This window comes from Heliangelus exortis, chromosome 11 (genome assembly GCF_036169615.1).
Source record: "Heliangelus exortis chromosome 11, bHelExo1.hap1, whole genome shotgun sequence".
NCBI lineage: Eukaryota > Metazoa > Chordata > Aves > Apodiformes > Trochilidae > Heliangelus > Heliangelus exortis.
The window spans coordinates 19,322,268-19,343,206 of record NC_092432.1 but is presented as its reverse complement, the minus strand read 5'-3'; the positions used below and the strand labels follow the sequence as shown (position 1 = coordinate 19,343,206).

Genomic DNA, 20,939 nt, shown 5'->3' with positions numbered 1-20,939 from the left:
AGCAATGCATGCATCAGTCCTTGTCTTTTTTGAGCATTATTCCTATAGAGGAAGGCTGTAAAGTGGAATAAGTGCAGTGAAAGCTGCTGTGTTAATGAACAATTCAGAACAAGTGCATGTCAGCTTAATCAAAACTCTGGGATAGCCAGCTCCTCCTCTTCAAAACTGAATTTATAAACAAAACGAAAGGCAAATTCCATCATTAAGTTTTCCCACATTTATGAATTAACTTGATAGCATTTTAATTAGACAAGATTAGGAGCATCTCACAACAGACTAGTTAATGGCTTGTTAATTAGGAATTTCAAGGCACGATTTCTGACCTGCTAAACAAGATCCTTGAGCTCAAATTAAAAGGACTTGTTCTCTCATTGAATGGATTGCTAGGCCTCATGCAGAGGCCCTAATGAAACAGCCATAATAGACAACAAGGCTTGCCTTCCACCACAATCAGTGTTCCCTTTGTGCCTTTTCTAAATCACTAACAAGGAATTAACACACTCATCAGACCCTTATTCTTCCCCCTACTATGACCCCGATTTGAATGCAAAATATTCTGCTTAAAGAAACAAAAAAACAAAACCACAAAAAACCACCTGCTAGTTTCTTCTACTAACTTGATTAAAACTTTTTTTTTTTTTTTTAGGAGGGAAGAAGACCATAACATGTTTTTACAGTGAAACATCAGAATACTCAAGTTATGAAATTAAACAGGGAATGATGGTATCATCTGTATTCAAAGCACCCACCACATATGAAGTCTACAAGAAAATTCTGCAAAAAACTGTACAGAATTAGTGTATTATCCAGTTTTCCTCTCAGTTCAAAGTTTATGGAATCATAAACATCAGAATCACTCAGGAGACTTAAACAAGTCTCTATAGCAATAGAGAAAAAACGTTTTCTATAGCAATAAAACATTCCTTACTCACATTGACAAAAATGGTTCCTAACTAAAACAAGAGAGCAATATAGGAGCACAAATGTATAAAGTAAAAGGTTACATGAGGTTACATGAGAAGCTTTAAGCAGCTAAGATATACTCTAGTTACATCAGACACTTCTTTTAATCTTCACTTTTCATTTTCATTGGGGTCTGAAATAGGGTGTGAGGGCACACTGGCCAAAAGGAATAATAAAATCAGTACCTTCATACAAACCATTTACATAAATACAAAATGATCCAGAATTATTAGAGTAAATAAAGTGCTGACAATGTCAACAGTCTATGTTAGCACCTCTGTAGCCTGGTATGGTGTAAATGCCATCAAAAGACTTTCTTCAATATTTGATTTTGATTTCTTTAAATATAGTTGCTGCTAAATTTAATTACAGAGGTTGCAATGTGATATTTTATCACAAAGACACATTCTTTTATTTTTGTTCTTAGATTGCCTCTGATATACGTGCAACATACTCAGAAAGGTCTATAAGCAATTAGTTAGAAAGCAATTCTTCCTACAGACATGCAGTCCACCAGCCTTTGAAGCTCAACATTTCTCTACAAAATGAGACAAAAGTGGTTTTAGGTCCCAATGCAGATCTTCTGGTACAACCCCAACATGTTATCACAGAAAAAAATGCACACAGATCACCTACATTTTGATTCTCACCACTGGAAATATTCCTCCTAACACATCCCTCCCGACTTGCCCTGAGTGGATTTCTTTGCTAATGTGAAAGGATGCACGATGGCACCATATTAATTAAATTACACAAGACAGTCTGGATTTTAAAAAACGTGCATTTGTGAAAGCAAGTTTAAATCAATCAGCTTTTCAGTTGCTTGGTTGCTTTTGCTTGGAGTTTGTTTTGTTGCAATCTCATTTCACAAGCTGTATCCTTCACAAACGCAAGCAAATGAAACAGAGATTGCAAAATGATTTTGCAGATAACATTTCAGAAAATATCTCCTTTCACTACTGGGCAAGAATATTTCCTGCACAATCACACACTTCCCTAAGGACAGTTTTACAGTTTTCCTTGAAGTTACCTGGTGTCTCTGCTCTGTGGTCTGGCACTGGACATGCAATTACCCAGATCATTTATTTAGGATGACTTTATTCTTTAAGACAGGGTTGTGAGCACAATACCTCAATGGCTGAAAGTCTAATGGGTAATTTCCCACACCTCTTGTCCCCATTTTCTTTTAAACCTCTTTTCTTCCATCAAACAAATTTCTCTAGTGTCCTGAAATATCCCACTTGCAAAAGCAAAGGCAGCTATTCCTGCATCAGTATTAGAGTAATTAAGCTGTCCTTCCTGTCCTCTGCTGAGCAGATGGCAGACTGGTATTCCACACAGAGCTGAGCATCTGCAGTCCTGTCCTTGAATAAACCACTTACTGAATAGAAGTGAAAAATAAATCAATTCTAGAAAACAGAGCTGCACTGCAGCTTCTTTTAAGCCATGAAACTACCAAATTTTCAAGCCATTTGGCAATCATTTCTCCCACTTATGAGAAGTTGCTGTTTTCTATCATGTTAAAAATTACCTTAAATTAAAGCAATTTCATAATACCATGGGATTTTTAAATGTCTAGTTATTCATTTTTATTCTAACCACCCATTCCCTTTTATATAGTAATTCATCTAACATTTCAGAGACTAGGATAAACTGTTCATGGCTTTTCAGAATATTTTAGAGTTTGAGTATACTTTTCTCATTTTAGGAGACCAAGGGGTAGGAGAGTGGATTTTACCATTCAGACAGCATTTATTGTAAGAGAAGATAGTTAAGCCAACACAGTATCAGTTATTCTACTCCAAAATATATGGGATCCACTAAAGTCACAGGAATGTGAGGATCCAGACAAATGATTTGTCTCTGGTGAAGAGTTTAAGTCTGTAAGTCTCCAAGATTCTGCTGTATGGTCTGTGCTTTCCTACCAAGCCACATACTGTAGAGAACAGGCAGAAGCTCCTGCTGAGGACAGACAGCAGTATGGAGCCTCCAGGTTTTGAAGTCCATTCCTAACTTCAAAATCAGTCCCCAAAATGAGATGATGTAGCAAAAGCACTTTTTCCCAAGTATTTTTATGTTGCTATGCTCTGACACAGCCCTGCCTATGAGCCATTAACATTTAACAGTCTTTGCAAGGAGGTTGAAGTAGTTAAACAGTATTTAAATCAAACTGCTTACCTTCTGCTTTCATGTAATGCACAGAGTATGCAATCACTTTGTCTGAATTATAGAGAGGCCTCTCCCATGACAGCAGGATTGCTGAGCTTGACATGGTTTCAGCATGGACATTGTAAGGTGCACTGGGTCTGTCTTCTGACATAACCACAGTAAGCCTGGCCCTGGAGAGAATTGATCCCTGGCTATTCTCAGCCATGCACTGATAAATGGCATCATCTTCAGGAATGATCTGGTTAATCACCAATTTACTGAATCCAAAAGGAAGAAAAAGGAGAAAAAAAGTTCAGCTTAGATAAGTTTTGTTCTGTGCAATGAAACAAAAGTTATGTTTGCCTCTGCTTCGTGAGTTTAGTAGAATTGATTTATGAATCATGAGCTCTTCTATTAGAAATGGATGTGCAGCTGTGAAAGATAACAACTTGAATTGTTCCTCAAACCTGCCACGTATATGTTTATGTCTGCAATGCCAGGCACAGTGAAATAAGCCCTGTAAATCTATTCCCTGCCAGCAAAAAGAAAGAGTTGTGGTTTATTAACCAGCTCTTTAATATGTCCTGGTCACTCTAAAGAACTAGTGAAATAAAGCCTCAAACAACTAGCAAGATTCTGGTCTCTGCTATACCACTGTAAATCTAGACCAACTCTGTGGTGAAACTCTGAAGTTCTCCCCTCAATCAGCCCCCCCTCAGGCAAGATAATGATCACAAAAGCTTGGCTGAAGATTGTTATTGACTAATCTGCATTCCTACTGTCAAAGAAATGTCCAAAACTACAGTTAACATCCAATTCCATATTTATTTGAGTTGTATCTCACTTGGCAATATTTAGCTACTGGAATTTCATCCTTTGGTAACACAACACGCACAACTCTCATAGAGCAATCATAATCTTACCTGTTGTACATTTTTATTCTACCATTGGAGTGCATTCTCCTTCCATTTTTTAACCATGAAATTTTGGGGGCAGGATTTCCTTCTGCCTGACAGGCAAAACGAGCAGTACCAGCTCTAGGCCTTGTTAAACTCTCTGGCCATTCCACAAATGAAGGGGGAGCTAAGTAACAAGGGAAAGAAAAAGAAAAAAAACAAACCAAAACAAAAAACACAAACATAAAAAATCAAGCCCCCACAAAAGCAATGACAGTCAGAATAATGACAAATTGTCCACACACAAAACTCTCTCCTCAGGCCACCCAAATACACACATACCCTTGCAGAAAGCACATCCCATGTAAACAAAGCATTAATTTTTTTTTTTTTCAGAGAGATTTACAATTTGCACCTATAGCAACATTTCTACACATGTTGTTCATGCATTTACAAACATAAGCAAAACCTAAACTTCAGCCTACAGCATACTGCTCACAATATGTATTACATATTTTTGCTTTGTCAAGAGTTTCTTCTCTCTGCTGAAAGCCTATCTTCCCAGAGCAAACACTGCACCCAGTTATCTCCAAGTGCAAATGAACTGCTGGTTTGTAACTCAAATGTTGAGTACCTGACACTTCTCATCTAAGTCAACAGACAGAAGAAGGCAGCCACAGTTGTGGCCACTGTTTCATCTCTGCAATATCCCTGTAAGCCCTTGGTGCACTATCTTTGCCCCTGTGCTCAGCCCTGGTGAGGCCACAGCTTGAGTCCTGTGTCCAGTTCTGGGCCCCTCAGCTCAGGAAGGAGATTGAGGTGCTGGAGCAGGTCCAGAGAAGAGCAAGGAGGCTGGGAAGGGATCCAGCACAAGTCCTGTGAGGAAGGGCTGAGGGAGCTGGGGGTGTTGAGGCTGGAGAAGAGGAGGCTCAGGGGAGACCTCATCACTCTCTCCAACTCCCTGAAAGGAGGTTGGAGCCAGGGGGGGGTTGGGCTCTGCTCCCAGGCAACTCTCAGCAAGACAAGAGGGCACAAGAGGTCTCAAGCTGTGCCAGGGGAGGTTTAGGTTGGACATTAGAAAGAATTTCTTTCCTGAGAGGGTGATCAGCCATTGGAATGGGCTGCCCAGGGAAGGGGTGGATTCTCCATCCCTGGAGATATTTCAAAAGAGCCTGGATGTGGCACTCAGTGCCATGGGCTGGGAACCACGGGGGGAGTGGATCAAGGGTTGGACTTGATGATCTCTGAGGTCCCTTCCAACCCAGCCAATTCTAGGATTCTATGATGTTTGAGATAAAAATCCAGCCCGGTGCATAGGCATAGCTCAAAATTGATACAAGATGTTGAAAAACATTGTGGAAGTCAAAGCAGACTCACCCAGCACTGTGAGAGTTGCCATTGCCACTGTGAAGTTCCGTGTGCCTGGGATAGTGGCTCGACAGACGTAGACACCTGAGTGCTGCACCTTTATGTCAGAGATCATGAGGTTCCCATTTCCCAGGACACGGGTATTGAAGACATCAATGGACTTGTGGTCTATTTGCAAGAGTGGGAGAAGTGTGGTTACAAGGCTGATCAATGTCTTTCAATAACTTAGGGCTATTTAAATAACCCTAAGGTTATAAATAGGGTCACCTAGGCAGTAGCAGCTTAGATTAGATTTTAAAAGTTGAAAGATGGAAGGGAAATCACAGATGAGCTCTCAGAGATTTCCATTTTGCATTTGCTTTGCTCTTCACTCTAGTTAATCCAACCATTCAGATGGCTGGGTCCCACCATTTGGCAAGTGGTTAATATCAGAAATTCACCACCACAGCTAAAATACTAACACATTTTCCCAGTTAACCTCCCCAGCTTCCTTGCACCACCATTTAGTTCACCACTGCCAACATCCACACCATCTTTACAAACAGGAATCATCTACCTCCTTCTGTACTCTGCTCAGGATAAAATGAGTCTATTTGATTACCATAGATTACTTTCCACTTTCACAGCAAACACTTTACGTTAGGTAACTTTTTTTTTTTACTGGAATTCCTCTAAGAGTCATTAAATCAGCAAGGAAAGCTATGCTTGTTTCTCCCACTTTTAGAAATAAAAATGCAGAAAAACTTTTCATTATTTGCTTCTACAGGTGCAGTCCTGACTTTCACATTTAGGTACACAACAGAATAAAAACAGAGGTAGTTTTAATGGAAAAATGTGATGCACTGATGAATCTTTATTAGTCTTACTGCACTCCCTCTCTCCTCTCCTTCCAGGCTACTCAGGGTTGGACTATACTTATCCATACTCCAAATCTCCCCTTAACACAAGGTCCAAATCACATATTGCTTTTATGAAGAAGGGGAGAAACCCACATAGCACTATGGAGGATCCATCACAAGATGAAATCACTCCAACCTGCCCTGGCTTACCAGTGATTCTACTCCAAGTCAGGTCCCTGGAGATTACCACCCTACCCAGCAGCATGGGACTGATAGCAGAAGAGAGAAGTCCAAAGTCTCAGAATACCTCAGGGCTTCTCAACAGCAGTGTGGAAGTATGCAGCTAAAAGTGCTTCACTTTTTCTACCTTAACCTTCTAATCATTGCCTACTACATGAAACCTCAGCACAGTAACCTAATTGCTGAAATCCTCTCTTTCCAGTTTCACTTCCTCTTCACAGGCTGAAGGTCATAATGCTGTAATTTTAAGACCTACCTAACCGGCTCCATGAGATGATTGGCTTTGGATTCCCTGTGGCTACACACTCCAGTATGACAGTTTGATGAAGAGATGCTGTAATGTTCTGAGGACCAGCTATTATAGATGGCTTGTGAAAAGGCTTCAAGTCTGAGGCTTTGGAGGGAAAAAAAATATTAAAAAAATTAAAATAATCAAAGAAAGGGAGCGTGATTAAATGGAAACTCAAATATGAAATAAAGTATGATCTTTTTTTAAGGATGCTTCAATTAAATTTACATCATCGTCTTATTTCAGTAACTGTGGAAAATTACATTGAATTGTACTTTAGCCACAAGATACAACCAAAATGATTATTTGGATGAGTGGTTCAGAGGACAGTTACAGCTCTTGAACTCATGTGGTTTTGCTACAATATAAAAAAAAAAAAAACAACAAACAATCCACTGGAAAAAAAAGCATCTCACAGAGTACCTGGAATAACACTCAGCACTGCCTCAGTGCTTTTACGCCTGTTGGCTGTGGTTGTGGCAACACATCTGTAACTTCCAGCATCCTTCTGTTCAACACCATAGATCTGAAGAACTCCTGTAGGTAGAGCAGTTATCCTGCAACAGAAAAAACCAAACCAAACAAACAAAGAAAGAAATTTACATGAATTTTCAGCCAGAGAACAGCTTGATTTAGAAACAGCCATTCATTGCTACACTGACCTAGGAATAGCAGTCTGGAGACAAAACTGTTCTCTATAAAGGACTCATCTTGCATTTCTGAACCACATGCAAAATTCCCCCCAGCACCACGATGAAAGTAGAGGAATTTACTTTCAACAAGCAGATTTTTCTCAGCCTCAGAAGCAACTATCCTAACCTTCTTTAGCCAGTTATTATGTTAATTATGATTCAGGTTGGTAGCAATCTCTGGTATACTGGCATAACTGGTATATGGTTCCCAGAAATTTACCTATGCTTTCAATTTTTAGGTCTCTCCTTTTACCCTCATTTGCACCCTAGCTATCTTAGATATGTTCAATAAAATCACAAGTTGAGAAGCATGGGAGAGAGTTCAATGAGTATAAACTGGACATGGAAGGAATCTCGTGGAGAGCAAGATGTATGCTTCAGGTTAACCAGTCCAAAAGACAAGTTCCCCTGTGCAGAATTTCCCTAGCAGGAAGTGTTTTTAACCCAGTTCCATGTTCTTTTCGTGTTCTTGTCTATCAGTCTCATGTTCTTTTCATTTTCTTTATTAGCACTCTAAAATAAGCAGATGAAGCATCAATTCTCTCAAAGCAATCCCACTCCTGCAAAACACTCTCATAGCCAAAGTCTGCCTATTCTGTATCCCACAGCAATTCCCATTCCTGAGGGTGACTTGCATACAAAATTCACCAATACAGTGATAACTGTGTAGACAACAGCAGGAGATTCTGGTCTGCACTCATAACACCTAATTACAGTTCATTAACCACATAACTGTTACTAGCTACTTTAATAGTCAACATACTACACACATTAAATCTCATTTATATATTTGCATTGCAAGTATTCAGATTTTCTTCTTATAGCAGGCTCAACATTATCACAGAAAATTAATGACATCCTAAGATGTGTAGCTCTACATACCTGTCCATGACTAGAGGCAAAGTTGTTCTATTCACTTCCCATGTCACAGTGGCAGGAGGGTTTGCTGTTATTTTACAGGCAAATCGAGCTACTCCACCTTCTTGGACCTCTGTTGAAAATGGCTGGACTTCAAATGCAGAAATGGCTAAAAACAACAGAATACTGAATTTAAAAGACTAAAACAAGGAAAAATTCCTTGCTAAACTAAAGTGCAGATCATAGATCAACTTGCAAAACCACCCCGAAATACTTCAGATACTCTAATTACCTCTGCTCAATAGCATTGTTCACCTGGTTGAAGATTTAGTTAGAATAATTTTGCTTTAATTCAGTAAGAAAACGTTTAGATGACAATGAAAATCACACTCTCAACTAGAATTAAGCAACAAATTGATTGACATACAACTGGAAAGCATATAAATTATTCAACTAATGAAGTTCAAGTCAATTCAACTAGTTTAGGACTGGCCCCATTATACCTTAAAACAAAACCCAACAGACTGCAACAGAAAAATTCCAAAACAACATTTGGTTCCTAGCAGTTGTATTTTGTTCCTTTAATAATAATTTAGTAAAAGCATTTATAGAAGTTCATGTTGGATGAGAAATATAAATCAAAACCAAAAAATCATGAATAACAAGCTTAATCATGGAAGAACACTTGCAGCCCACCAGTCTCAGTGGTCACCAAGCAGATGCCTGATGCAAAGAGCACCAAGATAATTTTGAGCATTTACAACTTGAGTTCACAAAACAGCCACCTGTATCCTGAAGTGGCAGATGGATAAATACTGTCCATCTTACAAACACCTAAGAAACTGATCAGTACTTCCATTTCTTTCCTTAGAAAATAAAAGCCAAAGGGAAAGGAATACAAAACTCTCTACTTACTGCTACCTACAAAATAATTAACAGAAAGAACAACTCTTCAGAGACAACTGAAGGCAATTCACAGCACAAATAATTCAACAGACATTTCTACCCCCTGTAACTGCAGAGGAAAAAAACCTCTGTATAAATTCAATGGTACTGATTTATTTCCAAAGAAACCCAGACCTCAAATATATTTCTACTCCTGTATAAATCACACAGAAACAAGTTTTCAATAGATAAACCAATATTATTTAGTTACCTATCTCTTAACATTCACATTTTGTGTTGAAAGAGTTCAGCTATTTTACTTGTTTATTAATTATAATGTTTTGCATCCTATCATGTTCTCAAGAATCACCATCATTAAAAAAAACAAAACAAAAACCAACAAAAAATTAACAGCTCCTGGGCTACTTACAAAGTTCAGCTTCACAGAACAGAAAGACTCAGTGCAAACAAGTAACCCACATATACATCAGATTGTTTCTGTAACTCTAAACTTTCTAGATTTGCTTTCTACCAAAATTTGCCTGTAGTTTTTCACCACAAAAGAGAAAAGGGGAAGAAAAAAAAAAAGAAAAAAACCAAAGAAAAAACCCCCAACATCCAGGTTTGTCTTACTTCCCCTCCCATCCCTCCTTCTCCATTCTCAGTCCTTGCTACGCAGACGTGTGCACAGAATATTTCCCTAATGCTGTTCTGAACAGATTTTCCAACAAAAAAATGTAGTGCTTTGCCTTCTTCATCTGTTTACTGTGAGTATGCTGTAGCAAACAAGGCAAGACTGCTCAGCTTTCAAAAGAAAGTCTCCAGGAATGTGATAAAGGCATAGACAATACAAAAACCACAAACCAAGTAACCCGTAGCACCACAAAGCCAGTGGCAGAAGAAGGGACCATTTTACCATGGCAGAAAGGTAATTATACAGTTCTACTGAAGCAAAGCTCTGACACACCTTTAAAAGTTTAATTTTTATAGGAATTAAACAATCACACCCATAATTTTCTTCTATTGGTATGATTACTTAAAGGGACAGGGTGAGACAACAGAAGCACAATATTTATTTCTTCATTTATGTATATAAAAAGAAATAATTATTTCCAGGCATTCAGCACGTTCCAGCTGAAGATTAAAGATAGAGGTGATACTCTCAAAAACTACAGAAGAAATTAGTATTTCACAGAACAGAAAATGGCATTATGATAGCAAGCAAGTATGGATTCAGCTAAACCATTCAGAAAATACAATGCAAATTGTTAACTGAAGTTGGTATTTAAAGAACATTTTTCCACCTAAGCAGCAATAAAGTGTTTTAAGAGAAAATCATTCCACTGTGGAGAACTGCATAAAATCTTAAAAAAACTCATAAATGTAATTAAAAATGGTTTTAAAACCAAAAATTTTCCATTTATCTCTCATCTAAATTTATACATCGTTTATCAGTTTAGCCCAATACTTGCTCTTCTCTATCTGGCTTCTTTATGCATATCTCTGGTTTCTTCTTAATTCTTACTTTATTTGTTCCAGTAAAATCTGTTTTTACAAGTCTATTGCTGTCTAGTGAAACCTGACCTCTTTGTAACAGGCTTGTTTTCATGGCAAGCACTGATACCAACTCAGAACCCCAAGAAGAAGTCATTAAAGCAGTGCTGTTAAGAGGTCAGAGCTCTATAAAATGGATAAGAAACAAAGTCTCAAGAGACACCCATGGTTCCTGAAAACAACCCTGCAAAATGCAATAAATGTAAGTGCCTTTTTATTTGAGTTATCCCCTTCTTCTCCAGTCTATTTAATCATTTTGTTTCCAGATTTATAGCCAAAAGAAAGCAATTAATGTTACTCCAAAAAGATGATGGTCCCACCCTTTTTAACTTGCAAGATACCAAACCCCACTCACAGAAGAAAACAACAGCTAAAAACCATATTTAATCTTAAAAATTCCTGCAATTTATGGTGATGGGAACATATGTTTGTAAAGTTACTTTTGAGTATGAATATCTTTGATGGCATAAAATGCACAGTTGTGTCTAATAAAGTTATCTGTGCAGAGAAAAATCAGACTAGATCTAGGAGGAGTTCCCTCATTTATTATTGAGACAAATATCCAGAGATATCAAAAAACAGTTAATTACTTGCTGTCACATGCTGATTACAGTGTTAGAGAAACACTGCTGTTTCCTGCACCATATGCACATACTGAAAACTACCCTGGATGCATGCAAAAAATGTTGTGTTTCCATAGCTTCACATACAGGAGTACAAAAGAGTAAAACTTCAGTTCTTCCCTCACACCATTTGTTTTGTTTGCTTGATACAGCAGCAGTCTTTTACTCACTTTAATTAAAAATAAATAGATGATAAAGTAACAAACAAAGGCACACAGAAAACTTCATCATTCCTGAAATGATGTCCCAAGGCTCATTCAAACACAAGTCCAGGTGACAACTCCCTTACATGCTGCTCTTTCTACTCACACATTCTGTGCCACTGAGTGAAATGAAGGAAAAGCTGAATGAGCTTTCCTAAGAAGCAAAAGAAATTCCAACAACCTACGTGTTTATTATTGTAAAATTTCTTCACAAGTTTCTTCACAGCTGATGGGAGCCCAAGACTGGACTGCAACTGGACTGAAAGGAAACTGAAAGGATGCAAGATAAAACCCCTGAACTGAAATTACTCCCTGAACTGAAAGGGCAGCACAGAATTGGGTTTCATCTAACCAGAATGCAGCAACAACAACCCCATGGGGAGCTCCAGGCTGGGCACAGAGTGGCAGAAAGGGACCTGGGAGTCTGGATTGCCAGGAAGCTGAAGAGGAGCCAGCAGTGTGCCCAGGTGGCCAAGAAGGCCAATGGCATCCTGGGCTGGCTCAGGAACAGCGTGGCCAGCAGGTCCAGGGAAGGGATTCTGCCCCTGTGCTCAGGCCTGGGGAGGCCACAGCTTGAGTCCTGTGTCCAGTTCTGGGCCCCTCAGCTCAGGAAGGAGATTGAGGTGCTGGAGCAGGTCCAAAGGAGGCAACTGGGCTGGGGAAGGCACTGGAGCACAGATCCTATGAGGAGAGGCTGAGGGAGCTGGGGGTGTTGAGGCTGGAGAAGAGGAGGCTCAGGGGAGACCTCATCACTCTCTCCAACTCCCTGAAAGGAGGTTGGAGCCAGGGGGGGGAGGTTGGGCTCTTTTCCCAGGCAACTCTCAGCAAGACAAGAGGGCACAAGAGGTCTCAAGTTGTGCCAGGGGAGGTTTAGGTTGGACATTAGAAAGAATTTCTTTCTGGAGAGGGTGATCAGACACTGGAATGGGCTGCCCAGGGAAGGGGTGGATTCTCCATCCCTGGAGATATTTCAAAAGAGCCTGGATGTGGCACTCAGTGCCATGGGCTGGGAACTGCAGTGGGAGTGGATCAAGGGTTGGACTTGATGAGCTCTGAGGTCCCTTCCAACCCAGCCAATTCTAGGATTCTATGAGATATTGAGAAACTCTCCAGCACATGATACTGGCCACTTAAGTCTTTCTCAAGAGATAATGGCCACTCAGACAGATGAACTGTTCAGGTGGGAAGAACAAAAGTGCATCACACCATTTGTAGAACTTGCATGCTAATGCTATTGAGAACTGCACAACAGCCCTAACCCTTCAAATGAAACCATGAATCTTTTCAGTATTTTCCTTTTTTCCCCCCTTTTTTTTGAATTCTCAGGTGAAAAGGTTTCACTTGAGAAAAATAAACTTGCATATTAAATAAAAGCTAAGTTTTTTTCCCTAAGAACTATATTCCAGGACAGCAGCACATAATAAGGATTTTTCTCTTTTGATTTTAGTTTTCATTATGTTCTTTGTCTCTAAAATGGTGTTTAAAAAGGCAACAAATACAAACATGGTTTAGATTTTGGTACCAGAGCCAACTTGAACGTATTGTCCTTAAGTTTAGTGTGATTTCTCAGTCCTTGCAGGAGCAAGGCTTAGAACAGATCATGAAAGGAGTTCTGCCATGCCTTTTGGCTATATGGACACCTCTTTCCAAACGATTTGCTGTTCATATGGAACACTCTGATCTGGATCTCTGTTGGGAATAACCTTTCCATGAGTACTGACAGATCCAGACATGCAGCAAGACTACAGACATGTAGCTATTCTCCTCATTGCTGATGAAGCAGTCAGAGTGCATAGAGCTGGAGCACTCATCAAGTCATCTAATGGGTTCAGAGCTCAAGTTCTGCTTAGTACGTACAGTTCAGAGGTGAATGTCACACCAACACAGCCATATGGGTAAAGTTTTTCTTAACAGTTTGTAGAAAAGGATTACTGTGAAACAACATTCTGTATGTGATTTCCTCAAGATTTTCATCAAGCGCTGTTTTCACCTACAATTATTATTTTTAAAATGTAAGGCATAAAAATAAAAGGAAGCACGCAAGGAAAATCTCTCCAGATAACTGAAGGCTGATGAAATAGGAATTCTAGGATGCAGGTAGATGACAGCTCTTTAGAATGCTGGGATTTTAGTAAGCTGCTAAGGAGGCAGCTCATCCATCAATCCATGCATAAGCACATAGTCTGTAAATGTCACCTAAGAGGACATGTATTTTGCTGAAGGAGTCAAGAACATGCTGCTCCTAGCTCCCTAGGAAATGTGGTTACAGGTATGATATAAGTTTTAACTTCCATTATAGATATGAGACAAGCATCTCTTTGCACTATTCTTTAAAATCACTATAATGTCCTCCCAATGAAGTCACCAAAGTAGCAAGTGTCTCCCAACTGATTATAAACATCTCCAGCTCCTAAAAATGAGTATAAAATAGTGGATATGCTCATACAAAGTATGAACATCAGAGAACTCTCAATTCTAGCAGGGACTGCTTTAAGGTTCTTGACCTAACTTGTCCTTATGATTCACTGTGTCATAGGATAATAAAGTTATTGAATGGTTTTGGGTTGGTAGGGATCTTAAAGAGCATCTGGTTCCAACCCCTCTGCCATGGGCAAGGACACCTCCCACCAGACCATGTTGCTCAAAAGCTCCCATCCAGCCTGGCCTTGAACACTCCCATAGATGGTGCATCCACAACTTTCCTGTGCAACCTGTGCCACTGCCCCATCACCTTCACACTGAAAAATTTCTTCCTAATGTCTAACCTAAATCTACCCACTTCCTCCCTAAAGCCTTTACCCCTTGTCCTAGTGCTTTATGCCCTTGTAAAAAAACCCTTCCCTACCATGATTCTGTTGCTTTTCTCTGAAATCAACAGTGTGCATTTGCTTGGGACCAAAACATGATTTCTCCAATCTTCGTGATCACACCAGGGGGATCAAAAAGATTTGCTCTGGAACTATGTGCCCCAAGCATCTGCCAAGACTTTCTCTTCTTTCAGCCTCATTGTCTGCACAGATATTATTATTATTATTAGCTCCTATTTAAGGCAAACAACTGAGTCTGAGTTCCATGTGTAAGAGGAAGTGATATCATCCAGAACACATTTGGCCCTTTCAGACACAAAGGAAAAGTGTCAGTTCATCCTGACTCTTACAAAAGAGTAAAGAGGAAAAGATTGTAATTGAAACATCATATTGGTAGTGGCATTCTTGTACATTACTACAGATTCAGCTCTTCTGGTAAACTGAAGTGTGGCTTTTTCCTAAAAGCCAGCTGTTATTTTTCATTTCTGCCACAGTGATTGGAAAAATAAGCTTAACCAAAATATACCTTTTTATATCCTTGCATTTTAAAGAAAAATTCTGGAATTGCATAGTTTTGTACTACTATTTAAGTTTTAATTTAGTATACTTCTAGTTAATAACTAAAGATGGGTACAGTGCTGAAAGCCTGATACTTAAATTCAGTTGGAACAGTAAGAGTATTTTTTTCCCCAGAAATCAGAAGCACCACAAAAGAAATACGTAAATAAAATAATCAAATGAATCATACAAGCTGCTGACATCACTGCCAAGATTTTAAGAAGTCAAACAGGGAGGGGATTGTAGTCCATAAGCTCTCTTCAAATTAATCCATTCAAAAATTAGCAGTCTGAAGGTGGTTGGTCTTTCCACTTGCATGCTTAAAAACATCTGGAGTACAAAAATGAGAATAATGACCAATCCTGTTCCAACTACTCATACACGTGTTGCACACCCCTGGCACACTTGCAGGAGAGAACAGAATATTATCCTCATCTACCATACATGTAAGTCTTGATTACAAGTTGAATCTCTAACTTCTGTGTTGAATCCACAGATTTTAATGTCCTTGAACTAACCTGAGCCCAACCACACCTTCAGTCCTTGGGAGAGTTTAAGAAACCACTTTTTGAGCAGTCCCATGACACTGGTATGTTAGGAATAGCTCTTCTATATAATGGCACCTTGTACCCTCTAATCCCAAATTTAACAAAATAATTTTAATGTGCAACAAGGATAGTACTGCTATTAATCTCTGGATTTTAATGAGGTACTAATACTAAAATGTTAGACAAGATTTTAAAATCAGTATTTGGTTCAACTGCCAAGAAATGTGGTCATGCCTGCTAAAAAGCATTCATTTTACCTCTCTCTTCTACTTTTCAGTTTCATGTTTTACCTTTAAATTCTGCCTTTCCTTTGTTCTATCAGGCTGGTTCTTAGAAAGAAGACAGGACACAGATACAAGATGACATGATAGAAACACACTGGTTTGCCATTAGTGAGCATGACATTTAATTTCCCACTATGGAAAATAACATCATTTCCTGGGAAAACATAGAAGATGCACATCAAAACCTGGGGGAGGAAGGGGTAAAAAAGAGAACCTAATTCAGATAGTACATCAGAAAAGGAAGATGGAAAAAACAAAAAAACACACAAACAAAAAAAGCAAACAAAAAAAGACCATCCAGGAGGAACAGCTTTTCCTATTAACATTGCTACAAAGCAAGGCTTGGTTGGCACTCACTGTTTCTACATAGAGAAATATCTCAGTACTTTTCAGATTTGCTAATACCTTTTTCCAAAACCTTTGAACGTGCAAGTTAATATCTAGCAGTGAGGCTTTTCCCAAGACAAAAAGCTCATGGATCTACAGAGCAACTTCTATGCTGGCAGGATGAAGTTTCTGCAGAAAAACTAACTGCACATGTAATGCTAAATCCATACTGCCAATACTTTCTAAAATCAATAATAATTTCTTCATAATAATAATTCAATAATTAATTGTAATAGTAATAATCAATAACTCAAAAGTATAATAATAAGTAATAATTAATAACTCAATAATAATTTCGAAAAATGCCTCTATAATCACTCCAAGCAGCAGTGAAACTTCCTTAAAAGCAGTGTTTCTGTCTTGACTTACTGAAATTAAATGAGTAAGAAAAGCCTTTCCTTTAGTAATTAAGCAAAACGTTTAAGTTTACATTCATCAACCCTTTCTCCATGAAAAACACCAGTCTGAAACAAAAAATGTTAATCTGGGTATGGTAAAGAATCGTGTTTACTTTAGTCTACACTGAAATGAAAAGTAGTCACAGAAGTGCAAATAATACTCCCCTTTTTAATAAATTCTGTGTTGTTCAGGAACATACAGAGCAAAAACCCCAGCATGCAGCATAACATTTAGCCTATCACTGTGCTATTTGTGAAACAGATTACACTGTACTTCTACAGATATTTGAGTTAAACTTATTTTCAGGATAAACATAATTTACCAATTTTCTCTCTCTAAATGAAAACAAAAAGATAAAGAAATGTTCCTCTATAACTTAGCCAATATGAAGAAATGATTAGACTGTGACAGTACAAACATCATAGCAGCAGTTTTGAAGACAACAGTTCAGAACTGCACTGAAAAGGAGCCAGTCTCAAGGAGCTTAGACTATTACAGTTACATAATAGGGAGATGAAATAAGATTGAAACTGCTGCATTGATTTGACATTATCAATAAATGATATGGGACACCTATGTATCTGCTGATCCCAAAGATTTTCCCTAACCATTTACCATTTACAATCTCCTTTAACATTTTAACATTTTAAAGAAGGTGGGTAGAATTAAAGCTTGCACATAATGCAATCATATTCTACCCTTATTATTCTGATGCTTTGGAAAACCCTTCAGAGTGGGGAATTACAGAACTGCATTATTAGGAGCCACTGGCTTAGCACTACAACTTGGATTCCTCTTCCCTTCCTACCAGAGGAAAGATTTTATCAGGACAGGATGACATTTTGGGAGCTACTGGCATAGTTTGTGGGCATATATGCACTTCATGCTCACAAATCCAGAAGGTTTGAGAGCCAAATTTAAGACTGCAAATCCATTTTTTTCTTCATTGTTTTCAACCTGTTGAAAAGTAGGAGTCTTATCCTTCAGTTCAACAGACTCTGAGTCTTTATTATTGAGAAAATACTGTGCCTCCTCAGTTCTCTAGATGTGTTACTCCAGAATGCTGGCATATATTCAGAAGGATCACAAGAAGGGAAGCAGAAAACTAGAAGGGAAAGAAGTTGTTCTAGTTTGTTTTATTAATCTTAAAATGTATATCTAAGTGCAAAATATGCCAATACTTCAACTCAAAACACAAACCTACAATAAAAAAATTTTTTTTAAAAGGTTCACATATTGCAAAGAGCTAACAAGATTAGAAATCCCATTTTTGTAGGGTGAAAGACATGTAAGCACACAGAATGAGCCATGTTTGGCTATGAAATTTTACATTCCCTATAGACAAAACTGATCCTTCATACTATGTGCTCCTCACGTTTCAGTTCACAGAACAGTATTGGCAGGTTGTAAGCAAGGAGCAAATCTGAGGCATTAGTCTGCAAGGCCCTCTAAAAATCACATTTTGTGTTTTGGAGAGACCAGAAACTGCTCTGCACATAGGGGTAATTACCAAAAGCTTTCACTGATAAATACCAAGGAGATCCCAGATGAGATAATGATTGAGGATTTGGGCCATCTGCCCTTTTTGCTCTTCTCAATTCATTACCTCTGCTATGGACAAATCTTCTTCAGGGCCCTGATTGCTGGGCTAAAGCATGAGCTCTTTTGCAGAGGTTACTGCAGTTTCACCTCCAAGAAACTGCCAGTCAATTACATCTGAGAAACAGTCTGCTCTGCTAAAACTAAGGGTCACCTTATTGCAAAAACATTCACTTCTAGCCTTAGAAATACTTAGTTCTGTCACTAATACAAAAGAAAGAGAGGGAGTTGCAATAGAAGAAGGAAAGGAAAAAAAGGCAGAAACAATTGGCTGGTTTAATTTTCCCTTTCATCCCTCATATTCTTGCCAAACTGCTGACAGATATCTAGAAGTGTAATTTTTAGGCAATTATTTCCAAACTAAGATGGAGTTCACAAGAAATTACTGTCCAATCTTTGATAAGGAGAAAATTAAATAAATAATTATCCTCATATATAAAAAGTACACCTTTAAAATACACTGCAAAACTGTTTCTTATTGCATTAATATATTTGAACAGCAATGTCCAAGATTGCCTTCCCCACCAAAAAAAAAAAAAAAAAAAGGTAGCATTTGCCCAGTACAAATGAGCCATTACTTTTGGGCACTGAAGAATACTATAACCTAAAGCCAATGAAATGGAGATGCAAAGAGGTCAACAGCCTGAGCACCCTTGAACAAAAGTTCCCTTGTAGATGTCAGCTTCAATCTCATTTGTTTCCTCTAACACTTTCGGGTCCCCCTGTTCCTTTCTATAAGGCTCCTGATTCAGTGGTTGACAAATGATCACTTCAAAAAATCTTTGTACAGGAATAACCAAGTCTGAGTAGGTCCACAGAGGATCACTAAGCTCTCCACCATTTGGACTGGGACTGGATTCTGTACAAGTACTTCTGGTCACACACAGACACAACCAAAAAAAAAAATCACTTTTCACCACCAGCTTCTCAAAGTTAAGACCAGTCTGAAGCTGTATATGTACAATTTTCTCTTCCTGAAAACTTTAGAAATCAAAGGGACTATCCTGGACTAGGTTTTTAGGGAAGTCTACTTTCTTTCCTACAGTATCCTCAGGAAGTAGGGAAGTATACAGTCTTCTCCACATACAGAGGGAAAACTATTGTGAAAGAGTTTCTCATATATCCCAGGAAAGCAAGCACAGAAAAGAGGATTCAAAGAGATGCGTGCTAAAGACAGTTGACAGGAAAGGAGAAGAAACTTGACAAGATAGGTAAAAATTCCTCCCTCCCAGGAAGGACTGAAACCAGCCTTTTCCTTGTAAATCCCAACTTCCCCAAGTTTGTTTTAGTTTTCATCAAAAAACAAAACTAAACTCTCTTCCATTCTTTCAAGAGCACACATGGACACCACTGAAGGCAGAAGCAAGCCCTAACATTTCCATTTTTTTGTCTCTGAAGCTTTCAGTTCTATAAATGTTTGATTTCTAGGCACATGACACATCAAATGGCATGCCAGCCCCTCAACATTTAAACACCTGGCTGTCTGTCTAAGCTTTCCCTCTTTGGTAAAACTGTGAATTCAACATTTTTATAAGCATCACAATACACCAGAAGTCTTCACAATACTGATCCATTTTCTCAAGAATTAAACATTTTATCTCAGGACATATTATACTTCATAAAGATGCTCTTTCCTTTTGTTAAGTAGGCAGTACATGTTCACAGTATATTTTGGAAAGTGTTAACTGTAGTGACAGAAAGGGTTCATAATTATCACATTTGCTGTATGTTTAGAAAGAAAAACTTCAAAACAGTTAAAGTGGATAATCACCTTTCAAAGAGTTCTCTTAATTGCAGAACCATGCATGCAAGAACAGAAAATCTGTATCAATTTGACAAGGTGACTATTAAATTCTACCAGTTCCTCCTCACTTCTTCAGAAAACTGAACAGACACACAGCTTGTTATCCAGGACATTACCATACCTGGGACAATAATTGGGATTCTGGGAAGCATCAATGTGGTTGAGAAAATAACAGAAGGATCCCAAGTGACATAGAATGACCAACCCCTGAGCACCTTATTTTACTGTTCATTCTCTGGCCTATCATATGCTCTTACAGCCATACCAAGATGACAGTCCAGGAGAACTGCCAGGCAGGGGTATGCATCTAATTTCCCAATCTGTGAAGGAAGAAAGTACAAGAGAATACAGCCAAGTCTTTCTATTTTACCTTGTCCAAAGCAGCTTGTGATATTGTAACAACAGCACTTTCCACACCTTGCAGCCATGTGTAAATTACTGAAATAACCATATATATATATATTACCATATATATATTATAACCATATATATATATATACTACCTTACTGCAACTCAATCATTTAGTAAGTGGCTAAAAACACACTGCTATCACCCATCCCAATGAAACCAGGCATACATATTGCCTCAGGAGTTACCAATAGCACTATTTTCAAGGAAATAATATGCTCCTATACATGCATCCCATTCTCCCTTCTCAGTCTACCTAGCAGGTAAAAGTGTGTGTCCACAGAAGTGAGCAATAAATGTCAATGCACTTATCAAGGAATTCCCCTCTGCTCTTCTGCAGACAAATGTAGGAAATAGTACAGAAAAGGTACACAGTGAGCCACATTAAGCAGCTACAAAGCTGTTTGACTTGTGTGGCTGCATGCATTCAAGAGAAAGAACACATCACTTTCTCTCTTGCAAAGACCACTTTCCTTCAGCAGTTTGCCAAGTGATTGCTTTTTGGTATCTGTGCTTAATCCTACAGATGCCTTTCTTTGGATTTGTTTCCATTCTGTGAAGAATTAGTTCTGCTTAACAGCCTAAC

At 38.5% G+C, this 20,939-nt stretch overlaps 1 protein-coding gene across 1 annotated transcript in view; it reads right to left on the bottom strand.

The window, feature by feature from the left end:
• Positions 1-20,939, bottom strand: part of PRTG (protogenin) — a gene marked incomplete at its 5' end in the record, with an annotated part of 87,487 nt that overhangs the window by 46,218 nt on the left and 20,330 nt on the right. Inside the window, 6 exons of the mRNA XM_071753938.1 lie at positions 3,142-3,389; positions 4,035-4,194; positions 5,385-5,543; positions 6,711-6,848; positions 7,167-7,300; positions 8,318-8,462. Coding sequence (XP_071610039.1) covers positions 3,142-3,389; positions 4,035-4,194; positions 5,385-5,543; positions 6,711-6,848; positions 7,167-7,300; positions 8,318-8,462 — 984 coding nt within the window. The remainder of the gene's footprint in view (positions 1-3,141; positions 3,390-4,034; positions 4,195-5,384; positions 5,544-6,710; positions 6,849-7,166; positions 7,301-8,317; positions 8,463-20,939) is intronic.